The sequence below is a fragment of the Aedes albopictus genome, chromosome 2 (genome assembly GCF_035046485.1).
Source record: "Aedes albopictus strain Foshan chromosome 2, AalbF5, whole genome shotgun sequence".
In the NCBI taxonomy this organism is placed as follows: domain Eukaryota; kingdom Metazoa; phylum Arthropoda; class Insecta; order Diptera; family Culicidae; genus Aedes; species Aedes albopictus.
Window position 1 is genome coordinate 115895528 of NC_085137.1, and position 22536 is coordinate 115918063.

The following is a 22536-nucleotide window of genomic DNA, read 5'->3' on the forward strand; positions in this document are numbered from 1 at the left end:
AATCTCTGAAGCAATTCCAGGAAAATTCTCTAGAGAGAATCCTGGGGGAATGCCTGGAGAAACTTCTGAACAAGTTCCTGACGTAATTCCTCTAGGAATTCTTGGATGAGAGCCAGCAAGAATTCCTGGAGAAATTTCTTGGAGGAATTTCTGGAGGAACTCCTAAATGAGTCTCTGGGAATATCCCTGGAGAAATCCCTGGAAGAGAATCAAATCCTGAACGAATCTTGGAGAAATTCCTGGAGGAAAGCCTGAAAAATTTTTTAAAGTGTTCCGGGTGAATTTCTTGGAAGAATCTCTATAGAAATCCATAGAGGAATTCCTGAAGAAATTCCCGAAGGAATTCCTGACATAATTTCTGAAAGATGTTCAGGAGCAATCCCTGGAGAAATTCCTGGTGAAATTCCTGGAGAAATTTCTTGAGAAATTCCTGGAGAAATTCCTGGAGAAATTCCTGGAGAAATTCCTGGAGAAATTCCTGGAGAAATTCCTGGAGAAATTCCTGGAGAAATTCCTGGAGAAATTCCTGGAGAAATTCCTGGAGAAATTCCTGGAGAAATTCCTGGAGAAATTCCTGGAGAAATTCCTGGAGAAATTCCTGGAGAAATTCCTGGAGAAATTCCTGAAGAAATTCCTGGAGGAATTCCTGATGAAACTCCAGGGGTATTTCCTGGAGAAATTCCTGGATAAAATCCTGGAGGAATTCCTAGAGGTATTCCTGCGGGAATCTCTAGAGGAATTCTTGGATGAATTACTGGATGAATTTCTAGAGGATTCTCCAGAGGGCGGAATTCCTGGAGAAATCTTCGAAATCCTTGGGGGAATCCTTAAAGAAATTTGTGGAAAAATCCCTGAAGGAACAGCTGAAGGAACCCATGGTAAATTCATAAAGATATTCCTGGAGAACTTCCTTGAAGAATTTATGAAGACATCCATAGAGAATTTCCAGGATGAATCCTTGGAGGAACTTCTGCAGAATTTCCTGTTGGAATCTTCGAAGAATTTTCTGGAGGAATCCATGGTAAAATCGGTGGAGAAATTCCTGGAGGAATCCCTAAAGGAATTGCTAACATAGTTTCTGAAGGTTGTCCAGGAGCAATTCCTGGAGAAATTCCTGGGGGAGTTACTGAAGAAATTCCTGGGTTAATTCCTAGAGGAATTCCTGGAGGAGTTCCTGGAGAAATGTTTGGATAAAATCCTGTGGGAATTGCTGGAGGAATCTATGATGAAATTCCTGGAAGAATCTCTAGAGAAATTCTTGAAAGAATTACTGTAATAATTTCCAGAGGAATTCTGGGAGATTTATATTATTTTCATATATCTGAACAATTCCTTGAGAAAATCCTGGGGGAATTTCTAGAGAAATTCATGGGGAAATACCAGGAGAAATCGTCGAAGGAATTCCTGAAGAAATTTGAAAAGAAATCTCTGGAGAAATCTCTAGAGGAATTCCTGGAGGGATAACTGGAGGAATTCCTTAAAAATTCCTGAAGGTATTCCTGGCGAATTTCCTGATAGAGATTCTTAAGAAATTTCTAGAGGATTTGCTGGAAAAAATTCTTAGAGGAACTTCAGGAGGACTTCCTGGAAGACCATTCGCAGGATTTCCTGGAGAAATCCCTGGGAAAATCCCTGAAGAAATTCCTAGAGGAATACCTGAAACTATTCATAAAGGAATCTCAAGAGAAATTCCTAGAGACCTGGAGGAATCTCTGAAAAATTTCTGAGGGTAATCCTGGAGAATTTCCTGGAAATATTTCTGAAAAAATCCCCAGCAGAATTTCTGGAAAAAATCCTAGAAAAATTGCTGATATATTTTCTGAAGGATGTCCAGGAGTAATCCCTGCATCAATTGCTGGAGGTATTTCCTGGAGAATTTCCTAGAGGAGTTCATAGAGAAATTCCTGGATGAAATCATGGAGGAATTTTCTCTTAAATAAAGACAAATCAATTAAGGAATTTCTGGGGGTTTTCTTTTAGGAATTTCATGAGGAATCTTTGGAAGAATGTTTGCAACAATTATTAGATGAACTGCTGGGGGAATCTCTAGAAGAACCCTTTAAAAAATTTCGGAAGAAAACCCCTGAGAAATTCCTGGAGGAATTTCTAGAGAATTTTCTAGAGGAAATCCTGGAGAAATCTCTGCAGAAGTTCTTGGAGGATTTTTTAGCGGAATCCTTGCATCAATTCCTGAAGGAAAAGCTGGAAAAATTCTTGGAGGAATTCCTGAAAAAAATCTTTGATGTATCCCTACAGTAATTCCTGGAAGAATATATGATAGAATCCTTGAAGGATTGCCTAGATAAATTGCTGGATGAGTTGCTGACATAACTTATAACGGAATTCCTTGACTACTTCCTGGTGAAATTCCTGGAGGAATCCCTGAAGAAATTCTTGGAGGAATTCCACAAGGGGACCCTGGAGAAATTCTCTGAAAAAATCCTTAAAGGAATTCTTTAAAGATTTCCTGGATAAATTTCTGTAGGAATTCCGGGCGGAATTCTTGGAAGAATCCTGGAAGCAATTACTGGAGGAATCTCTGGAGGAATGCATGGAGGAATTTGGAGAAATTTTTGAAATAAGTTTTTCCAAAATTCAATTCTAGGATATTCTAGAGGAATGCCCGTAGTGATTAACGGAGGAATCTCTAGAAATACTAATGGAGGAAACTCTAGAAGAATTCCTGGAGGAATTTCTGGAGGAATTTCTAGAGGCATTTCTAGAGGCAATTCATCCCAGGATGAATTCTTGAATAAATTGCAGATGGAATCCTTGGAATCACGGAAGCGATTCCTAGAGGCATTCCTTAGGGAATCCCTAAACATTGCCAATACTGGATTAATTCCTGGAGGAGTTCTAAAAAGTGTTCCTGGGGGAATCCTTGGAGGAATTCTTAAAATAATCCCTGGAGTTCTTCCTGAAAGAAACACAGAAGAAATTCCCGGATGAATTCCTGGAGGAATTCTTGAAGGAAAACCTGGAGGAATTTTAGGAAAAAATTCCATGAGGAATTCCTTAGGAAATCCCAGAAAAGCTTTCTTAACAAATTCCTGAAAGAATTTCTACAGCAAAAAAAAATATAAAATCCATGTCTGCAATAATTTTTGGGCGAATTATTGCAGCTATGGATTTCATATTTTTTGCTGTAGAAATTCTTTAAGGAAACGTTGTAACATTGTAATGTTTTAAGGAACTCGTGGATAAATTTTTAGCTTATCTCTGTTAAATTCTGGTATTCTTGCTGAGATACTTCGAATTATTCCACATCGAATTATTGGAGCTATCACTAGTGGAATTCTTGAAGGAATGTATCGAAATATCCCTGAAGAAACCACTGAAGGAACACTAACAGAAATACCTAATAGAATTTCTGTTCACGGGGATCGCTGATGAAATTCCTGGAGGAATTATCGAAAAAAGCACTGCAACAATCACTGGAGGAACCTCTGTTGATATCCCAGAAGAAATTCCCGGAAGAATGTCTGGGGAAACCCATAGAGGAATTCTTGAAAAAATCTCTGGAGCAATCAATGATGGAATCACCGAAGGAAGCTATGGAAAAAATCCATGAGGAATAAGTCGATGCATCCTTGCAGAAGTATCTGTGAAAATTTCTAAAGAAATTGTGGGATGAATTCTTGAAGAATTTCTTGGAACATACCTTGAAACCATCACTATCGGAATCCTGCAAGATGCCCATAGAAGAATTCGCGAAGGAGAACCTCCTGGAGAATCCCTTGTGGAGTTTCTGAAATAATTCCTGAGAAGTTCCTGAATAAATGCCTAAACGAATTTCTGAAGGAGTACTTGTTTGTTTGTTTGAATTGAATACTAGTGAAAATTCGTGTAGCAGTAGCACATAACTGCATTCTATAGCAATATATGGTTCTACAAAGCCGGACTAGAACCGGTTCCGGTGTATCAGGGAAATTTGGCATGCTGTTTTTGAATAAACATCACAAAATTTAGCCGTTCAACCAAGCTTGTTATTTGGTAAAATTCTATGATAAGATTGAAAAGGATCTCCTAAAGAAATATTTGGAGAAATTTCCTGTGGTTCTCGAATAAAAAAGGTTTGATAATTGTGAATATAAGATATAATAAGAATAGTTTTGAATGCACCATGGGCGATAATTCAGTAACACCGTACGAGAGCGAATTAGGCGCGTTATAGACAGGCGCGGAACATGTAGAATTCAGTCTTGCGGATCCGGATGAAGAAGCACCAGCAGGAAGAACGAGATCGCGAAGCGATGGAAGAGCTGTACCGCGCTAAGGACACACGAAAGTTTTACGAGAAGCTGAATCGCTCGCGCAGAGGCTTTGTGCCACAAGCCGACATGTGCCGAGATAATCACGGGAATATTCTCACGAGCGAGCGTGAGGTGGTCGAGAGGTGGCGGCAGCATTACGATGAGCACCTCAAAGGCGGCGACGTTGCAAGTACCGAAGGTGGCGTGGTAACAGATCTAGGAATATGTCCACAGGATGAAAGACTTCCGGCCCCTGACCTCACTGAGATTGAGGAGGAGGTTGGCCGGTTGAAAAACAACAAAGCCGCTGGAGCAGATCAACTACTAAGCGAGCTTCTAAAATACGGTGGAGAAGCACTGGTGAGAGCACTACACTGGGTCATTACCAAGATGTGGGAGGAGGAAGTATTACCGGAGGAAGTATTACCGGAGGAATGGATGGAAGGTATCGTGTGTCCCATCTTCAAAAAGGGCGACAAGTTGGACTGCGAGAACTACCGCGCGATCACACTACAGCGCGCTGCCTACAAGATACTCTCTCAAATTTTATGCTGCAGTCTATCACCGATTGTAAAAGAGTTCTAGGGGCAATATCAGGCTGGATTCAGAATTGCAGAATTGCAGAAATGCCGTGAATACAACGTGCCCACACATCACTTGTTCATCGATTTTAAATGGGCGTACGATACAATCGATCGATACCAGCTATGGCAGACTATGCACGAATACGGATTCCGGGATAAACTGATGCGATTGAACAAGGCGACGATGGATCGAGTGATGTGCGTTGTTCGAGTGTCAGGAACAATCTTGAGTTCCTTCGAATCTCGCAGAGGGTTACGGAAAGGTCTTTCGTGCTTGCTGTTCAACATTTGCTTTAGAGAGTGTAATAAGGAGAACGGAGAAACGATTTTTACGAAAACCAATCAGCTGCTTGGTTTCGCTGATGATATTGATATGATAGCTCGGAAATCTGAGACGATGGCGGAAACGTACATCCGACTAAAGGATGGAGCCAGGCGAATCGGAATCCGATTATCGGATTAGTCATTAATGTGTCGAAGACTAAGTACACGATGGAAAAAGGCTGCAGGGAAGAATCACCGCACCCGCCATCCCGAATTAATATCGACGGTGATGAAATCGAGGCGGTTTAAGAATTCGTGTACTTGGGCTCACAGGTAACCACCGACAACGACACCAGCAGAGAATTTCAGCGACGCATTATGATAGGAAATCGTTCTTTGGATTCCGCAGAACTTCACGATCGTACAAAATTCGACATCATACGATGTTTAATATCAAGAAAACGTTGATTAGACCGTCAGTTCTCTATGGGCACGAGACATGGAATCCACGAGCTGAGGGCCAAGGCGCCTTTTGAGTTTTCGAACGGAAGGTGTCGCGTACCATCTACGGCGGAGTGCAGATGGAAGACGGGACTGGGAGATGGCGAATGAACCACGAGCTGCATCAGCTGCTGAGAGAACCAACTATCGTTCACAATGCGAAAATCGAGAGGCTACGGTACGTGGGTCACGTCATCAGGATGTCGTATAGTAATCCGATTAAAATGGTTCTCGAGAGCCATTCGACCGGTATGAGAAGACGTGGTCCGCAGTGAGCTAGGTGGGTCGATGAATTGGAGGGCGATGTACTGACCCTTCGCAGAGTGCGGAACTGGAGACACTCAGCTATGGACCGAGTAGAACGGAGACGACTTCTACGTACAACAGAGGATACTCAGGCCTCAGTAAGTCTGGGTCATGTTTTAGTTTTACTTTTCCAACAGTGTCACAACATTTATTTTGTCAATTGTTACAAGATTCTTCAACAAGTCTTTTAATGTAACATCTATCATCTAGTAACACCTATCAAAAAAACCCACACATTTGTCCAACGATAGCGAACAATGAATCTACCATCTGTCGAATCAAGCAACAAGTCCTGCTCTGTTGAAAAATCAAAAGGCGATTCCTTTTCTGACGACCGACCAACCCGACCGACCGACAACATCCTTCCAAAAGTCTCGATTGTTGCCGCTGGCCTGGTAACTCTGCTATGCTAGCCTATATACTGACTGACTATAGAGGTCTTTGTGTATCATCGGGTTGTTGTCAGTTGTCCTAGCCTTCGGGCCGGGCCTGCCAATTTGTGTGCGTCCTTATCGGTCGGTCGTCTGCGTCTGGTCCGTTCCTCCGTCTGTGTGGCCGGGTGTACATATGAAATTAAATTTATTTTAACGGGGCGGCTCAACTGAGTCATTGTTTCAAGTTGCTACTGACTGAGGCTGTGTCAGATCCTGGGGCGTCGTCGTCGAGAGCGGCACGGTTCATCTCACCCAGGTCCAAGTCCTAAGCATCCGTCTCGTACCCGTCGCGTCGTCCGCACCGCATTCAAAGGCTCAGTCAGTATGACTCTCATAATAGATCGAGCCAATTAAATTTGCCGCTTGTTTCATGGAAAGTTTTGTGCTACATTGTGTTTTTCCTGGTCCGGGCCGGAAGTGCGGTGCGTGGCATGGGTGTGGTTGTGGTTGTATCCGGTTCCAACCACAGCTTGCGAGTGATGGTAATTGTTGCGGTCAGTGGGTATTTTTCTTGTTGGGATGACGGCCGGGCCTCGTTTCCCGGAGATGAGGATTTGATCCGATGAACCAATGAATGCGCCCGTGGGTTGATTGCGTTGATTTGGAGCATTTTAATAGAAAACGTTTTTGATGATTGAACAGAATCGAATGGAAACGTTTTAGAGCAAAGGGGCTGTTCATCAGTTTCGTAATGCAAATCACAAATTTAATCATGTTTATTGATGATTAGATTTGATAAAAAATCATTGATCATAAGAACAGTAATCTTAACTTTTTTCCTTTTCAATCAATAATTATCAATCATAGAAAATATTACGTGCCAGGGCCCTTGGCGCAATTGGTCACACGTTTGCTTCTAAGCAGATGGTCATGGGTTCGATCCCAGCCCCGGCACTTTCATCAGTTGCTCTTTCCCCCAGAGAGCAGCTGACACTGACCCTCTTCTGAGCCCATGGCTCAAATGGACCCGGATACTTGGACATCGGCGAACCAGCAACTCATAATGGACCCCCAATCGGACTGGAAACAGGAACAACCAACAAGCCACACATCAACATCCTCGTGCTCATCATTCTACCATGATAGGGTAGAAAGTGGAAGCAGCGCAACGGCAACCAGTTCGATGTAGTAGTAAAATTATAATGGAATTCATTTAGGCGCTGTACAAAGTGTAAGTACAGCATCCAATTGGAATCGCTCACGCAGTGCTCTAGTGGACAAAAGAGCTGCAAATAAGGTTAAGTAATTGAAGAAATAAAAAATATAAAGTTTACGAGCAATAGAAAATACTGTAACAATGAAATTTAATGTTAATCTATTGTCCAACCTAATGTTGGGCCTGCAAAACGGTGAGTCGATAAAGAGAGCGTCCAACATAGCTCTGGTCCTCACAAGTTCCTACCTCATACTTCTAGGGGAGAATAGATCACAAAGCAAGCTGGCATCTAGCGGCTGAGTATGAAATGCTTCTCCTAAGGTGGCAGCCGTACCACGGTGGATAGGGGATCTTAGACCAACAACCTACTGTTCCCGGTACCCAAAAAACATTACAGAAACCGAAAATGAAAGATTACGAACTAGCAACGACTTTTAGCGCGATACAACAAATAAGAATTGGAACTTGGAATGCATTACCTCTAGCCCAGCAGGGTAAACTGGCACAACTAGTCAATGAGGAATGCTGTATGAAGCTTGAGATCCTAGGATTGAGTGAAGCCCGATAGCTGAACTTTGGGAAACACAGATTGGCGTGAGACCAAATTCTGCTATACTCTGCCCTACGAGATGAACACCGAGGAGTTGATTTCCTGCTCAGCGCTCACGCTCACGTTGCGCTCATGAAGTGGAAACCTATTAATGAGAGGATAACTGTTGCCAGATTCAGCACACGAGTTCGAAACCTTACCATGAGCCAATGTTACGCGCCAACCAATAATGCCGTCGAATTGCAAGACAAAGAGAACTTTTACAGTCAACTGAATGTTGTCGTGTATAAGATTCCAAAAGATGATATCAAGATCCTCATGTGCGACTTCAAAGCGTAGGTTGGTTCCGACAGCTCGGATTATGAGCACGTCATGGGACGCCGTGGTCTCGAAGAAGTGAGCGAGAACGGTGAGCTGTTTGCAGAGTTTTGTGGCAACAATGACATGATGATTGGGAACACTCACTTGCAACGAGTTACATTCACTTGCTATTTTCTCAGCTCCGAAGCGTGCAATCAAGAAGCGATGTATGGACGAATTTTGCCTTGCGATTTCGTCTGAAACTTTGCCGAATAGAGTAGGGGTCGCACACGAATCCCAAAGTCGTGACAGAGCTGTGAAAGCGACTCTCCACGAGGTGAGTGTAATTTACATTCACCTCGTGGAGAGTTGTCTTCACAGCTTCCTCACGACTTCGGTATGCGTGTGCGACTCCTACTCTATTCGGCAAAGTTTTATATGAAATCACAAGGTAAAAGTCGTCCATACACCGTTTCTTGATTGCACGCTTCTGAGTGGAGAAAACTGCAAGTGAGTGTAACTCTTTCCAAGTGAGTGTTCCCCTCCTTGGATTGGGGATCACTCTTTCCCAATCGACCGTGCACAAAGTGACATGGGTTTCCCGTGATGGCGTCACGGAAAATCAAATTGAAAAGGTAGCCGGAGCCTTCTCGATGTGCGGAACAAACATAGCGCCGACATTGCGTCCGACCATCATCTCCTAATCGGCGAGATCTGACTGAGCATTGCGAGGATCCATCGACAGGAGGAGAACATCGGGCGCCGGTTCAACACACGCCGACTGGAAGACGCTGCGGTGAAAAGGTTCTTCATCGATAAGAGCTGGAGATCCGTGCTGCGGATAGTTCGTAAAGTGGAAGCGTAGAAGATCTATGCAACGCCATCAAGAACGCCTACATCGGCTAGAATAACTGGGGTGAGCTACGCACTCAGAGAAGGCAGCTAGTGGATCACTGATGACACCTGGAGGAAGATAAAGAAGCGAAGGAACACCAAAGCCGATAGAGCGATCGAAAGCACGAGGAGCCAAAGTCATAGCCCGTCAGCGCTATTCGGCTCTCGAGATGAAAGTGAGACGCTCATGTAGACGGGACAAAAGAGCGTGAGTGGACTCCCTAGCCGACGAAGGCGAGAAAGCCGCAAACACCGGCGACATCCGTTTCCTCTACGATGTCTCACGTCGCACAGTTGGCAAAACAGTGTAAACCGACACTAACTTCTGTATCTCACGAACGCATCCAGTTTTTCTAATGAACAAAACGGTTTTAGGCGTAAAATTTTCTGGAGAACCGAATGAAAGTGGCACGGACCATTATCCTGCTCATTTTGCGCTAATACCCCAGGTTTTATTGACTTTTATATGAAACTAGATCTAAAACACTTATGAAACATAAATGCGGTTTGCTTCGAAGGACTTTTCTGAAAGATTAAGATGTAGATGGTCGATTAGAAGCAATTGCAGTGAACGCATGAATGTATTTATGCTTATTTTACCCTAATTCTCCACAAATATTATGTTTTGTATGAAATTAGCTCTATAAATCACAAGAAACTTATGAGTGGTATATTAAGAAGCGTTGATTTGGAGGATTATGATAAAAGTAATTGATTAGAAGTTATTTCAGTGACCGCGCGAATGTAATTATGCTCATTTTATCCTGATTCCCCACATATATTGAGTTTTGTATGAAATTAGCTATATAACTCACAAGAAACTTAAGGGCGGTATTCTATGAAGGGTTTCTTTAGTGGATTATAATACAGGTCGGACTCGATTATCCGGAGACTCGATTATCCGGAGACTCGATTATCCGGGATTCGATTATCCGGAATTATAGACTCGATTATCCGGAGTATTTTTTATTGAGATTTTTTTAAATATTTTAATGCAGAAATTCAAAATCGTTTAATATTATAATACTGTGCTGACCCGATTTTGAGACGCCTCGATTGCGTTTTCTCCAGATATTTTCGGTTTTCTGACCAGATTGTGTTAGCTTTTTGTTGTAACAAGAAAAAGTGTTTTACATTCTGCATACCATTTTACAATAAAAAAAGCAAAAATTTCAAGACGTTTGTCCTTAATATTAGTTGATATATTTTGGAATCATATACAAATTACGTAACGATCAAATCTCCCGTTATATTTGAAAAGGGGCAAACTATTTAAAATTTCGTTTCAGCGAAAAAAATGCTAAATTTGCGTCTGTTTTCAAAATAAAATTTACGGTATCCTCTGGAAACAGACGCCAATCCAGGAATTTCTCAAACAATGCCTGCAGAGATTCCATCGGATATTACTTCTGGGATTCCTCTAGAATTTCCAAGGAAAAGTCCTCCAGAGATTTTTTTTAAATGATGAATTTCTGGTACAGACTTCCAGCATCCAAATAAGATGAATTCCTCTTGGTATCAATTGATATTCTTCTAAGAATTCCGTATGGAATCCTTCAGTCCGCCTGGGATTTCTTCAAGAATTTACCTACAATACCACCAGGGTTTCTCTATAAATTTCCCAATAATTATTCTTGCAATTCTTGGAAAGATTTCTCCAAGGATTTTTCTAAAGTTTCCTCCAAAATTTAATCTTGGTGGAGCATAGGAAGTCCTTTAGGGAGGAAGTTTTTTTTTTAATTTCTTTTTATTTGTAAATTTTAACTTAAGCTAATTCTTCACACAGGGAGGAAGTCCTAAAAGTACTGCTGGAATTTCTCCAAGCATTATTCCAGGAGCTCCTCTTCCTTGAATTTTTTGCAGAAACTCCAGCATGGATTTCTTCAGAGTTTCTTCTAAATATTTCTCAGGATATGTTTAGGGCTTTCTCCAGGAACTCCCAGATACCCGAGCAGGAGAGAATACGTGTAAAATATTAAACTGAGGTATGCAAAACCTGAAACAATAAATGGTGCCTGTTCTATAATTCAATAATACTTCAAGCAGTCCTCAATACCAAACCAATAACTCGTTGAGGTATCTTTGTTAATGACTCCATACCTTGTCTTGGTATGATATTTACTTCGTTTCTGCTCGGGTATAGACCTTCAGGATGTTTTCCATGGATTTCTCTAGGGCTTTTTCAAGAAATTTTTACAGAAATCTTCTATGAATTACAGTCATTTCCGGAGTGATTCAGAAACTTCTTTCAAACTTCTTTAAGGATTCCTCCAGTGATTTTTTTCAGGGACAAATCAAGGAATTCCTTCAGAGATTTCTACAAGGATTCCTCTAGCGAGATTGTGATCGTTTTTGTATTAAGCGTGTTTTTTGCTGAATTGGCATCACCGCTCTCAGTCTACGTGTGTATCAAAGACTTAGCGCAGAAGCTCTTTCTGGGTTAGAATACTTTGTAATATAACCCGGAAAGGCAACGAAAACGGATCCACTTGTTGGTCTGAAATGATGTTTATTTTTATTTGCCGCTCAATTATGATTTATGATTCAAGCTGCCTACACCTATCGTCTACTGTCTCCTGTTTGTTAGGACACAATTGGGCTTTTAAATTTAAAAAAAATAATGTTTTTTTTTAATTTAATACAAAAGAGCACCATTTTCTGAGCCACTTTCATTTTGCTAACATAAATAAGAAGATAAAATTGTTCCGCTATAAATAGCAAAAGTACATTTCTAATACTACAGCCCCATTTTTTCCCGTTCATCAAAACTGACAAAAATTAAAATAAACCACACCCCTTCACCAACCCCCTTTAACTGTACTGTTTCCTTTGATAGAATCAGAACCTTTTTATGGAGTTCAAAATTCACAAAAAAAAAAAACTATGCCGATTTGGCAGCATAAAATATAATCAAGGTCCCACTGTATACAATATTCTAAAGGAACGCCTATAACTTACGTCACGCTTCACGAGGAGAGGGGGAATGACCAATGACCAATACAAAAACTTCATGGGTCTCATTAAAATAGCATGACTAGGAGGAAAGGAAATAATAAAAATGTTGTGTTACGTAATTTATGGACGTCCCCCAATTCAAATTTCTGGTTACGTCACTGCTTCATGCACATAAAATAACAAAAACATTACTTTTTCATACGTTTTTAAATTCCAAATTAATATTTTTTTCGTGATTCGATTATCCGGAGAATTCGATTATCCGGAGTGAAATAAAAATCAATACTCCGGATAATCGAGTCCGACCTGTATAAGGAATCGATTAGAAGTGATGGCAGTGTCCGCGCGATTCTAGTTATCTTCATTTTACCCGAATTTCCCACATATATGGAGGTTTGTATGAAATTAGCTCTATAACTCGAAAGAAACTTAAGGGTGGTATGTTAAGAAGCGATTATTTAGAGGATTTTGGAACAAGGAATCGATTAGAAGTTAATGGAATCTGGGGGCTGCGGACTGAATCAAAACGGTTGTCACGATATCTCCGTTGACTGCTGTCAAAATATCTCCATCGAACTGTCACGGCTCTCACAGCTATTGTGCTTATGCTATTGCAACCGACAGAAAAAGTATTACAACTAGATATTTGTTAACCATTATAAAAAAGTTAAACAAGAGCTAATTTCATACAAAACGCAATTTATGTGGGGAATGAGGGTAAAATCAGCATAAATACATTCATGCGTTCACTGCTTCCAATCAATTCTCTACATCAAAGTCTCTTCCAATCGATTCTCTACATCAAAGTCCTTCAAGGTAAACCGCATTCATGTCTCATAAGTGTTTTAGAGCTAATTTCACATTAAAGTCAATAAAATTTGGGGAATTAGGGCAAAATGAGCAGGATAATGATCCGTACGGTATGTTGAACCACTTACATTCGATTCTTCAGACAATGTCACGCCTAAAACTTAGAAAAACTGGTTGCGTTCGTAAGATGCAGAATATAGTGTCGGTTTGTACTTTTTTTTTCCACTGTGCGTCGCCTTAGTCGGACCAAGGTGAATGCTAGGATACCCATGAAAGACACATTTGAACAGCTATTGACTAATCCGGCTGAAAAGCTGGCTCAAGCAAGTATCGGTCATGCCACCAAACACCTCAGCATGATCCACCAAGTGTTCGACGCATTACTCGTGTCAACACCGAAGTTCCATCAGTGTAGGAGATAATAACAACCATCCGTAGCATGAAATCGAACAGGACCCCGAGGAGCGATCGCATATCAGCCGAAATGTTCAAAGCTTACCCCGTAGTATCTGCACAACTGCTGTATCAATTATTCTGCAACACATGGGAAACCGCGACATTTTCGGACGACTGGATGCAAGGCGTCTTAGATTTTTTTTTTGTCTGTATTAACGAGATTTTAGGCCCTTGACTAGTTCATCTCGGAGTAAGACGTCTTAGTAAAGGTGCCCAAATAGTGTATGTATGCGATAATTCTCAAAGTCCTCTGTAAAGTTATCCATAACCGAATACATGATAAGATTGACGCAACCCTCCGGCGGCAACAGGCACGATTCCGTGCCAAACGATCCTTAGTGGACCATATTGTCACGCTCTGTATCATCTTGGAGTAAATCATTGAACTCCTAGAATATCTCTGCCTGGTGTTAATTGATTACGAAAAAGCTTTTTACCGTCTCAATCACGAAAACATGTGGTTAGTGCAAAGAGACCCTGAGAAAATCATCGGCCTCATTGAAGCACAGTACAGGGCATTTTCGCGCGGAGTACTGAACAACAGTGTCTTGTGCGATCCAACCCAAGTAACACACTTGTCACCGAAGAGTCACGGCGGCACAGGTTTTTGTTGCGCTGAAGTCACTGCGACTTACTTTTAGCAAGTTAGTATTTTTTTTTTTTGTTAGAAGTAAGTCGTAGTAACTTCTGCGTAACAAAAACCTGCGCCGCCGTGACTCTTCGGTGACAAGTGTGTTACTTGGGAAGGATGTATGTATTGTATACACTAAAACCTCTTTTTATGCATGTTATGTTTATGCACTTTTAATTTATGCACCTTTTTTTATGCCCTGCATAAAAAGAGGGAAAGCTACTCAGAAACAAATTGTGCATAAGAATATTTAATAATGACGGGAACTATTGCAACAGCGAACGGGGGGGTGTTTCCAGAGGAGAGCAAAGGAAGGTTACAGGTTCGTTTTTGGGTATTTCCGAAGATCCCATGTGCGTTACATGGGGTCTAAGTGGGTCTTAAGGGGGTTTCAGAGTCATTTCAGGAAGTCTCAGAGCATTTTAGGCTGGTGTCAGAGGCGTTATGGAGGCGTTTTCAGGGGGTTTGGTATAGGAGGATTTTTTGAGGCATTTCAAGATGTTTCAGACCATTTTCGACGTGATTCAGAGGCGTTACGGAAGCGTTACGGAGAAGTTTTCGGTGCGTTCGGAGCTTCTCAGGTGCGTTACATGGGGTCCGAGGAGGATTTTGCAGACATTTCAAGACGTTTCAGAGCATTTTCAGCGGGATGCAGAGGCGTTACTTAAGCGTTATAAGGAGCTTTCGTGGGGCTCGGTCGGAGCCTCGTAGGTGCGTTACATGGGGTCCAAGCATGGGGGTTTCAGAGCATTTTCTGGGGAATTAAGAGGAGTTACGAAAGCGTTACGGAGTAGTTTTCGGGAGGTTTAAAGCCTCTCAGGTGCGCTACATGGGGTCGAGCGGGTTTAAGGGGGATATTGGAGGCATTGCAGAATGTTTCAGACCGTTTTCGACGTGACTTAGAGGCGTTACGAAAGCGTTACGGAGGAGTTTTCGGGGGGTTTGGAACCTCTCAGGTGCGTTACATGGGGTCCGAGGGAGTTCAAGGGGGATTTTGGAGGCATTTCAGGACATTTCAGAGCATTTTTATGGAATTAAAAAGCGTTACAAGCCTTACGGAGTAGTTTCCAGGGGGTTTGGAGACTCTCAGGTGTGTTACATGGGGTCCGAGGGGGTTTGAGGGGGATTTTGGAGGCATTTCAGGACGTTTCAGAGCATTTTCGGGGGATTCAGAGGCGTTACGGAAGCATTATGGAGGAGTTCTCAGGGGTTTCGAAGCCTCTCAGGTGCGTTACATGGGGTCCCCGGGGGGTTTAAGGGAGATTTTTTAAGCATTTCAGGAAGTTTCAGAGCAGACTCTGAAATACTTAAAAGCGCCCCCCAAATCTCTTGCAACGCCCGTTAAAGTCTTCTGAGATCCCTTGAATTTCCCCTAATTCCCCTTGGAACGCCCCTGAAACCCACTTAATACTATTGAAATACCCCAGAATTCCCCGTAATCCCATGAAAACACCAAAAGAATCTTTACAGAACACCCTTAAAAGGCTCCTCAAATCCCCCGAAACAACCTCTTGGAACACCCCTGAAGCCCCTTGGAACCCCCTTTTTGGGCTCTCTGGGAACTTTCTGGAAACCCCCTTAGCCCCACCTCAACTGCCCAGGAGCAAGACCTGTTCTCGCGAACTAGATTTTCTAATTAAAGCCCAAACTTAATTTATGCATAATTTTCCATCTTTTCATGCCTTTTTTAATTTATGCACATTTTTAATTTATGCAGTCCCACTGCACTGCAGTGATGCAAGAGTGATGTGAAAATTTCCATGGCAGTGCCGTCTTGGCTCGGATTATTTTGGTGAGAGTGTTTCAGTTCTTGATTTTCGGAGTTGATTTAACCGCGTTTATTTTAAAATGAACTATTCAACAGCCAGTTTTTAAGAGATCGTTCTTGAACGGGAAGTACGGTAAAAAATTAGTTCCGTTTGTGGATTTTGGTCTTCGTACGGTGTGTTGCGGTGTTAAATCGGCAGCTTTTTGGTTCATTACTTTGGTGGTATCGAGCGTCAGCCATCAACAAATTGGATGAGGACTGTTACGTTGCTGCAATCCGTGCCGAACACACAGATTAAGCTGAATGGGTATATCCGGTGAGTTTGTTCCTTGTTTTTCCCTTTCCGTATTTGGATTTTCTTTTCAATTTGTTGTTATCTAGTAGAACCAGTTGGAACTTTCCCGTAACGTGGGTAGATCACCTTAGAATGGTGCGTTGCGGCGTAAGATCTACCAAATTTTGATCTTCAAATTGTCCTGCCTTAAGTAATCAGGCAGTTTTTTACAAATACTCCAAGATCGAAGTTTGATGCACTTTTTTGATGTTTATGTAATATTTTTATTTCAATTTTGCTGCTAATCAACGTTTTATTTCAGCAGGATTCAGGTAAATGTATTGTATGATACAAATAATATTGTAAAAATATATTATAACTGTGGCGAGCGTATCACTAGTTTGTAGCTTATTCGACGTCAATGTCAATATTATCCAATATTTCAGATTTTCAACCGAAAAATCAAGTTATTCAAATAAATTCCGACGACGAGGAAACCAAGACGTATTGTGCAGATAACTAAGCAGTCTAATAATGGTGTGCCTGAACGGTGCCCAACGGCATCCTTTGCATTACCCTTCCACTAACAACACCTAGAACAACACCCATATCCCCTTGACACCTAGGCCTGAGAGGTTGTAGAACCTTGTACATCTTTCTTTGGTGTCTAACTAACCATCCTTCCATATTCCTCAGCAGTCGCAAGGATGAGGCCAGGACAACTCTCGACTGTTGGAGGATTGCGTCAGTCTTGTCGAGATGTCAGAGATAAGTCTCCAATCTTTGTTTTTTGGTATCCAACGGAAAGGAGGCAATCCTCATAACTGTGGTCTAGGGTTGTACTATGTACCTACGAAATTTGTGCGACTTGTTTAATGCTAATGTTTACTGTTTCAGTGGTAACCAGGTAAATGATTAAACCATAACAATTACTCAAACGCTTTTTCGCCAAGGAAAGCATCCCATTAAACCCTATCCAATTTCCAACTCCAGATATCTATGAATTGGGCCAAGTTCTTGGACACATTCTGAGTAGATATCTTATCAACATTTCCTCCCCATCCCCGCTGATCGTAAGGACCTGGCCAGGTGTCGAGAGTTCGTTAAATGAAAAGTTTGTAAAGTCCCAGGCAACTTTTCTGGCGCATTAAACGTCTCTATCGACAGCCACCCCAGGATGTGTACGGTCGGCTATGCTATGCTATGCTATGCTATGCTGTTTTTAATTTATGCAGTCCCAGTCATGTACATAAAAAGAGGTTCCAGTGTACTATCACCGCTTCTGTTCCTCGTCGTAATCGTCGAGATCCTGGTAGGTGCGATTGACCGTGAACCAAATCGTGAATTGCTGTGGCAGCCCTTTACCATGGAGCACCTAAATGACTTCGAATTGGCTGATGACGTTGCTCTCCTAGCTCAACGGCGCTCTGATATGCAGAGTAAGCTGGATGATCTTCCCGATCGCTCCTCGGCGGCAGGTCTCACCTCACCATCAACGGCAACAAGACCAAATCGTTGGATGTAAACCCGGTCAACCCTTACAACTTCATGGTAGCTGGGCAAGCAGTGGAGAATGTTGAAAGCTTCCAAAATCTTGGTAGCCAAATGGCGGCCGATGATGGAGGCTCCAAGATCGACAAAGGTGCACGGATCAATAAGGCGAGGGTTGCCTTTGCGAGCTTAGGGTATGTATGGCGGAAAATTGGGAAAAAAAAACAGATAAGTCGACGCATCAAAATCAAAATTTCCATCTCAAACGTGAAATCTGTGCTGCTGCACGCCAATGATACTTGGTGTGTACCAGCGGAGAACACTCAACGGCTGCAAGTCTTCATCAATAGATGTCTGCGGTATATAATTCAGGCATGGTGGCCTAACAATTGGATCTCCAGCGTGGAGCTCCATCGTCGATGCCATCAAAAGCCGATATCGATAGTCGACAGAAATTCGGGAGCGATAGTGGAGGTGGGTCGGCTACACTCTACTCAGGGGCAGGAATGAAATTTGAAATCAAGCGTTGGAACCCATGGGTGCTCAAGTCTGAAAGTAAGTAGTAACCTAATGTTCCATGTATGAATGCAAACGCTAAGCCATGAAATGGAGGTTGCTGTCCTGTTGATACAAGCGATATGAGAAGTCATCACCCCAGGATATACAAATATTACGCAGACAGTATTCCTCATTTTCCCCGCGAAGAGTAATTACATTTAGCTGACAAATCATCTCTGCTGTCAACAGCCATGTTCCACTTATTGAATCTCAATTTTTCATTTGATTTCCACCAGTACGACAGCAGGGATCGGCACATCTCATACACACTCACAACCGAACAGCTTGTCATAAATTTTCGCGCCATTGTTCGTAATTTGTCAACCATGGCGGAAAACGTCTCCGTGGAGGCCCGTCTGCCCAATACTACGGACGACGGAGTTATTCGCTGCTTAGGTCGTTCGCCGTCGCAGCAAATGACACTGATGAATAATTTAGCACATTGCTCAAACACTCTCCGGTAGTGGCGCTCATTCATTCAGTTCCGCCTGCCTACGCCATCGTCGTTGCTATAGTCGTGCTCGGAATCGTTTCAGTACATTGACTCCAGAAGCAGACTGGGTTTTACACATTCGCTTTCCTCTCCAACAACCCCCCAACATTGCTGTAGCGTGAGATCCATTGAATTTTCCCGGAAAATCTATACTGGTGGTATAAGCGTAACCGATCCCAGCCGTGGAGCCGGAGAACACAACCCTGATAGATGAATTAGCATGATGGTAGATTTCCGCCCTTTCCGGCCCTTTATTGGCTTACTTTCATGTAGACGAGTTCGTCGAGCGCACAGACAGACCGGAAACTGCCGCATAATGTAATGATGAGAGAGAGTGGTGCTTTTTTCTTCTTCGAAGGCAATGATTTTTGTCGCTTCGCACCATCAGTCCCGCTTTTCGGAACGTAGACAAGCGATATACGATGTGCCATACTGTAAAGTGCCGGATAAAATTGAATTGGATTTGGAGCTTTTTACTAAGTGCCTACCATTTCATGGCGGTAGATGTTTCTGGCAGTAACGGTAGCGATACCATGGCAAACTTTCATTCGATATTCAAACAGTGAAAAGAGCAATATTACACACATTGATTGAAAGGTGGTACCATATAAGTGGAATGAAACAAATCACTATCGCAATATCTAGAATAGTTTAATCATATTACAAATAATGGCAATTATAACAAATATATAGTGTCAATTTCTTGATTTTTGCCTAGTCTAACACCAAGTCAAGTAGAAATTACAACGTTTCATTGCTTTGACATACATGGAAACAACAGAAGTACGTGTTTGATGAACAAATTGAGATTTAAAGTGCGAAAAGAAATCAACGTTCTCCGGTGGGAATCGAACCCATGACTCCCAATTCGCTAGACATTTCTATTTTGATCATCACACTCATCTCAACCGTATGCTCACCTTAAAGCTTGACGTTGTTCTGATTAAAAGTCTCTAATGCCGTTTTTCTGTTTTAACCTGGGTTGGAACTGTATTGGCGGAAAATATGTAAACAAACAACGTCAAACAAACTTTAGTACAAGCAAAACCGAAGTCGGGTTGGGGTTGAAACTGTGATCTGATCCAGTTCCAACCTAGGTTGGAACTGGATAATAAAGAAAAACGGCATAAGATAAACAGGCTGATTGTGCGTTTTAAACAAACCAAGTAATCAGCTAGCGCATACACATCTCACACCGCGGTCAAATAACCTTCCTCAACTTGATGATATCACCACTTTATCTCGCAGACTCCGAATTTGACACATTAATCTGCAAGCTATCATTATAGCCTGAGACATCATCAACTTCACAACAAAATGGGATTCCAAAATGTTTTTCAAAAGTACCGCAACGAACTCATTGCCACAGTAGCAGGTCAACAAACATTAAACATTAAACACTTCACTTTTTCGTTTAAACAGTTTCTATCGTTTCCAGCAACCCAATCGATCTTCATGGTGATCATGTGCAGTTCGTGGTCCTCGCCAGCCCTACCGAAGCTCTTGGCAGCCGATTCGCCCATTCCTATCACAGCCGACGAGGGATCATGGATCGTGGCCTTCCAACCGGTGGGGGCCATCTTCGGACCTATCTTCTCCAGTGTGGCCATGGATCGCATCGGCCGGAAGTGGACATTGCTGAGCACGGCCATTCCAGTGCTGATCGGTTGGATTCTAACTGGGATGGGAAACTCAGTGGGATATCTGTACGTGGCGAGGTTTTTGTTCGGATTCAGTTATGGCGCTGCTTATCCGGTAGTTCCCATATATCTGGGTGAGATGGCGTCAGACGCGGTTCGAGGAGCCTACGGAACGATGATAACGCTGATGGCGAAGAAGGCGATCTTGGTTATGTACACCATAGGACCATATTTGGAGTTTAGAGAGTTGGCGTGGGTGTCCATGACCAGTGCTGCAGTATTTGTGTTCAGTTTCATGTGGATGCCTGAAACACCATATTTCTTGATTGGGAAGAACAAAAACGAACTTGCGGAGAAAAGTCTAGCCTGGTTCCGTCAATCCTCGGACGTATCCGCTGAGCTTGAGGTTATGAGGAGCTCCGTAGAAAAATCAAATCAAGAAGACACATCGTTTAAAGAACTTTTCAGTCCAGCATACTACAACAACATGCGCATTGTTTTTGTGCTGATATTCAACATGCAATTCACCGGAATATTAGCAGTGCATGGATATGCTCAGATCATTTTTGAAAAGATATCTACCAGCCTTACGCCAGAAGAAATGTCGATTGTACTTGGAGTTGTCCAAATGATTGCCGTGGTGTTTCCAGTTTTCCTTGTGGACCGAATGGGTAGACGTCCACTCTTGCTAATTTCTGCTACCGGAACTACCACGGGCTTACTGATTTGTACCATATATTTTGCTGCTGCTGGAGACAACTACCAGGGAAGCCTAGGATGGATTGCTTTCGTATCGCTTCTATTCTACATTATATCCTACGGGGTGGGCTTGGCTACTGTTCCATTTGCTATTCTTACTGAAATTTTCCCGAAGAATATTCGATCATACGCGGCTTCTGCTGTTACAGTAGTTAGTGCAATCGTTATTTTCGTAATTGTAAAATTATTCCAAATATCTCTGGAAACAGTTGGTGCATACCTTCCTTTTGGTGTATTTGCCGTGTGTGGAGCAATTGGTTTAGCTCTGATCTATATATACATACCAGAAACTAAGGGCAGGTCTTTAGAAGAGGTGCAGAGGATAGTTACTGGATTGTCTACGAAGTTGTAATGCGAAATGTTTTATAATAAAACTATTGAAAGCAAAAATTATGACTAAGATTTTGAAGAATTTTATTGTACCAAAGTCGCGCTAAAGACTAGGGCAAGCAAGAGGCCTGCCTTGAGGGTCTCTGTCAGAGTGCCAATGCCAATCCGTAGGGTGATGCCTACAGGATCGTGATGGTCAAGACACGAGGTGTAATTGCTCCTACATAACAGTCTAGAGATGTAGGAGGGAATCATCGAGGGGCTTTGCCACGTCTTGATCCTAGTGCTTGGCTTCCTTTCGTAGGACAGCTGGGGACTGGGACTGGCGATAAGGGGAAGGTCACCGATGAGGATAGCTAAATTCCTTAGCTTAGATAAGACCCTACATGTTTTCTTATGTTACTCTAGGAACAAATTTCAGAATTTCCCTGGCAGAGTACGGCCCATACACAAATTTCAAAGGTTTCATACAACAAAGTGATACGGAGGGGGAAGCGGGATCAAAAAGAGTAAATTTCAGCGTTATGTGATAAATGGATGTTGCCTAATTGTCCCATGTACATACGGATTTACATACAGCATGGGTCAATTAAGCGTGAACGGCAGTATGAGCCTCCAAAACTTCTGCAAATGATTCCTGCTGTTTTCGTCATAAATCCAGTGGGAATGCGTCAAGGAATTCATTGCATCAGATCATTGCAAAATAAATACATTACTCTGGAGGGATTTTTTCAAAAACTTCTGGAAAGATGCATGTTGTACTACAGGATTGGAGCTTTCTCCTGTCAGAAACAACGAACAACGGATCACGCCGAAAAACAAACGCATCACGGTGTGCCAAAAACCGTTATTAACAAATAAAAATGTCCACCCAAATGGCACCCGGCATTCGAAAGATATACTATTCTAGTATCTCCTCTGAAAATTTGAAAATCTTTCATCGGGGGAAACTAAAGTTTTTGTGATTTGAAGATTTTGAGCCATTTCCATAGAATTTTCTTATATGAGTAAATATGCGCAAACGGTGTGCCTGAAATCACTATAAACAAAAAAAAAAATATACACCATTTTGACACCCGGCATTCGAAAGATATACTATTATAGCATCACCTCCGAAAATTTGAAAATA

The 22536-nt window shown here is 42.2% G+C and overlaps 1 protein-coding gene across 1 annotated transcript; it reads left to right on the forward strand.

Moving 5' to 3' along the window:
• Positions 1-19862: 19862 nt before the first annotated feature.
• On the forward strand, positions 19863-21592 carry LOC109420617 (facilitated trehalose transporter Tret1-like). Its single transcript, XM_019694978.3, has 2 exons — positions 19863-20053; positions 20117-21592. The coding sequence occupies exons 1-2, from the start codon at positions 19996-19998 to the stop codon at positions 21427-21429; spliced, it is 1371 nt and encodes a 456-aa protein (XP_019550523.3). The 5' UTR covers positions 19863-19995; the 3' UTR covers positions 21430-21592.
• The last annotated feature ends 944 nt before the right edge of the window (positions 21593-22536 follow it).

Excerpts from the sequence above, each read along its gene's own strand:
- LOC109420617 (XM_019694978.3), top strand. The coding sequence starts at position 19,996 with ATGGGATTCCAAAATGTTTTTCAAAAGTACCGCAACGAACTCATTGCC. Across the intron at positions 20,054-20,116 it reads ACTCATTGCCACAGTAGCAG|CAACCCAATCGATCTTCATG; the intron begins GTCAACAAACAT and ends TATCGTTTCCAG.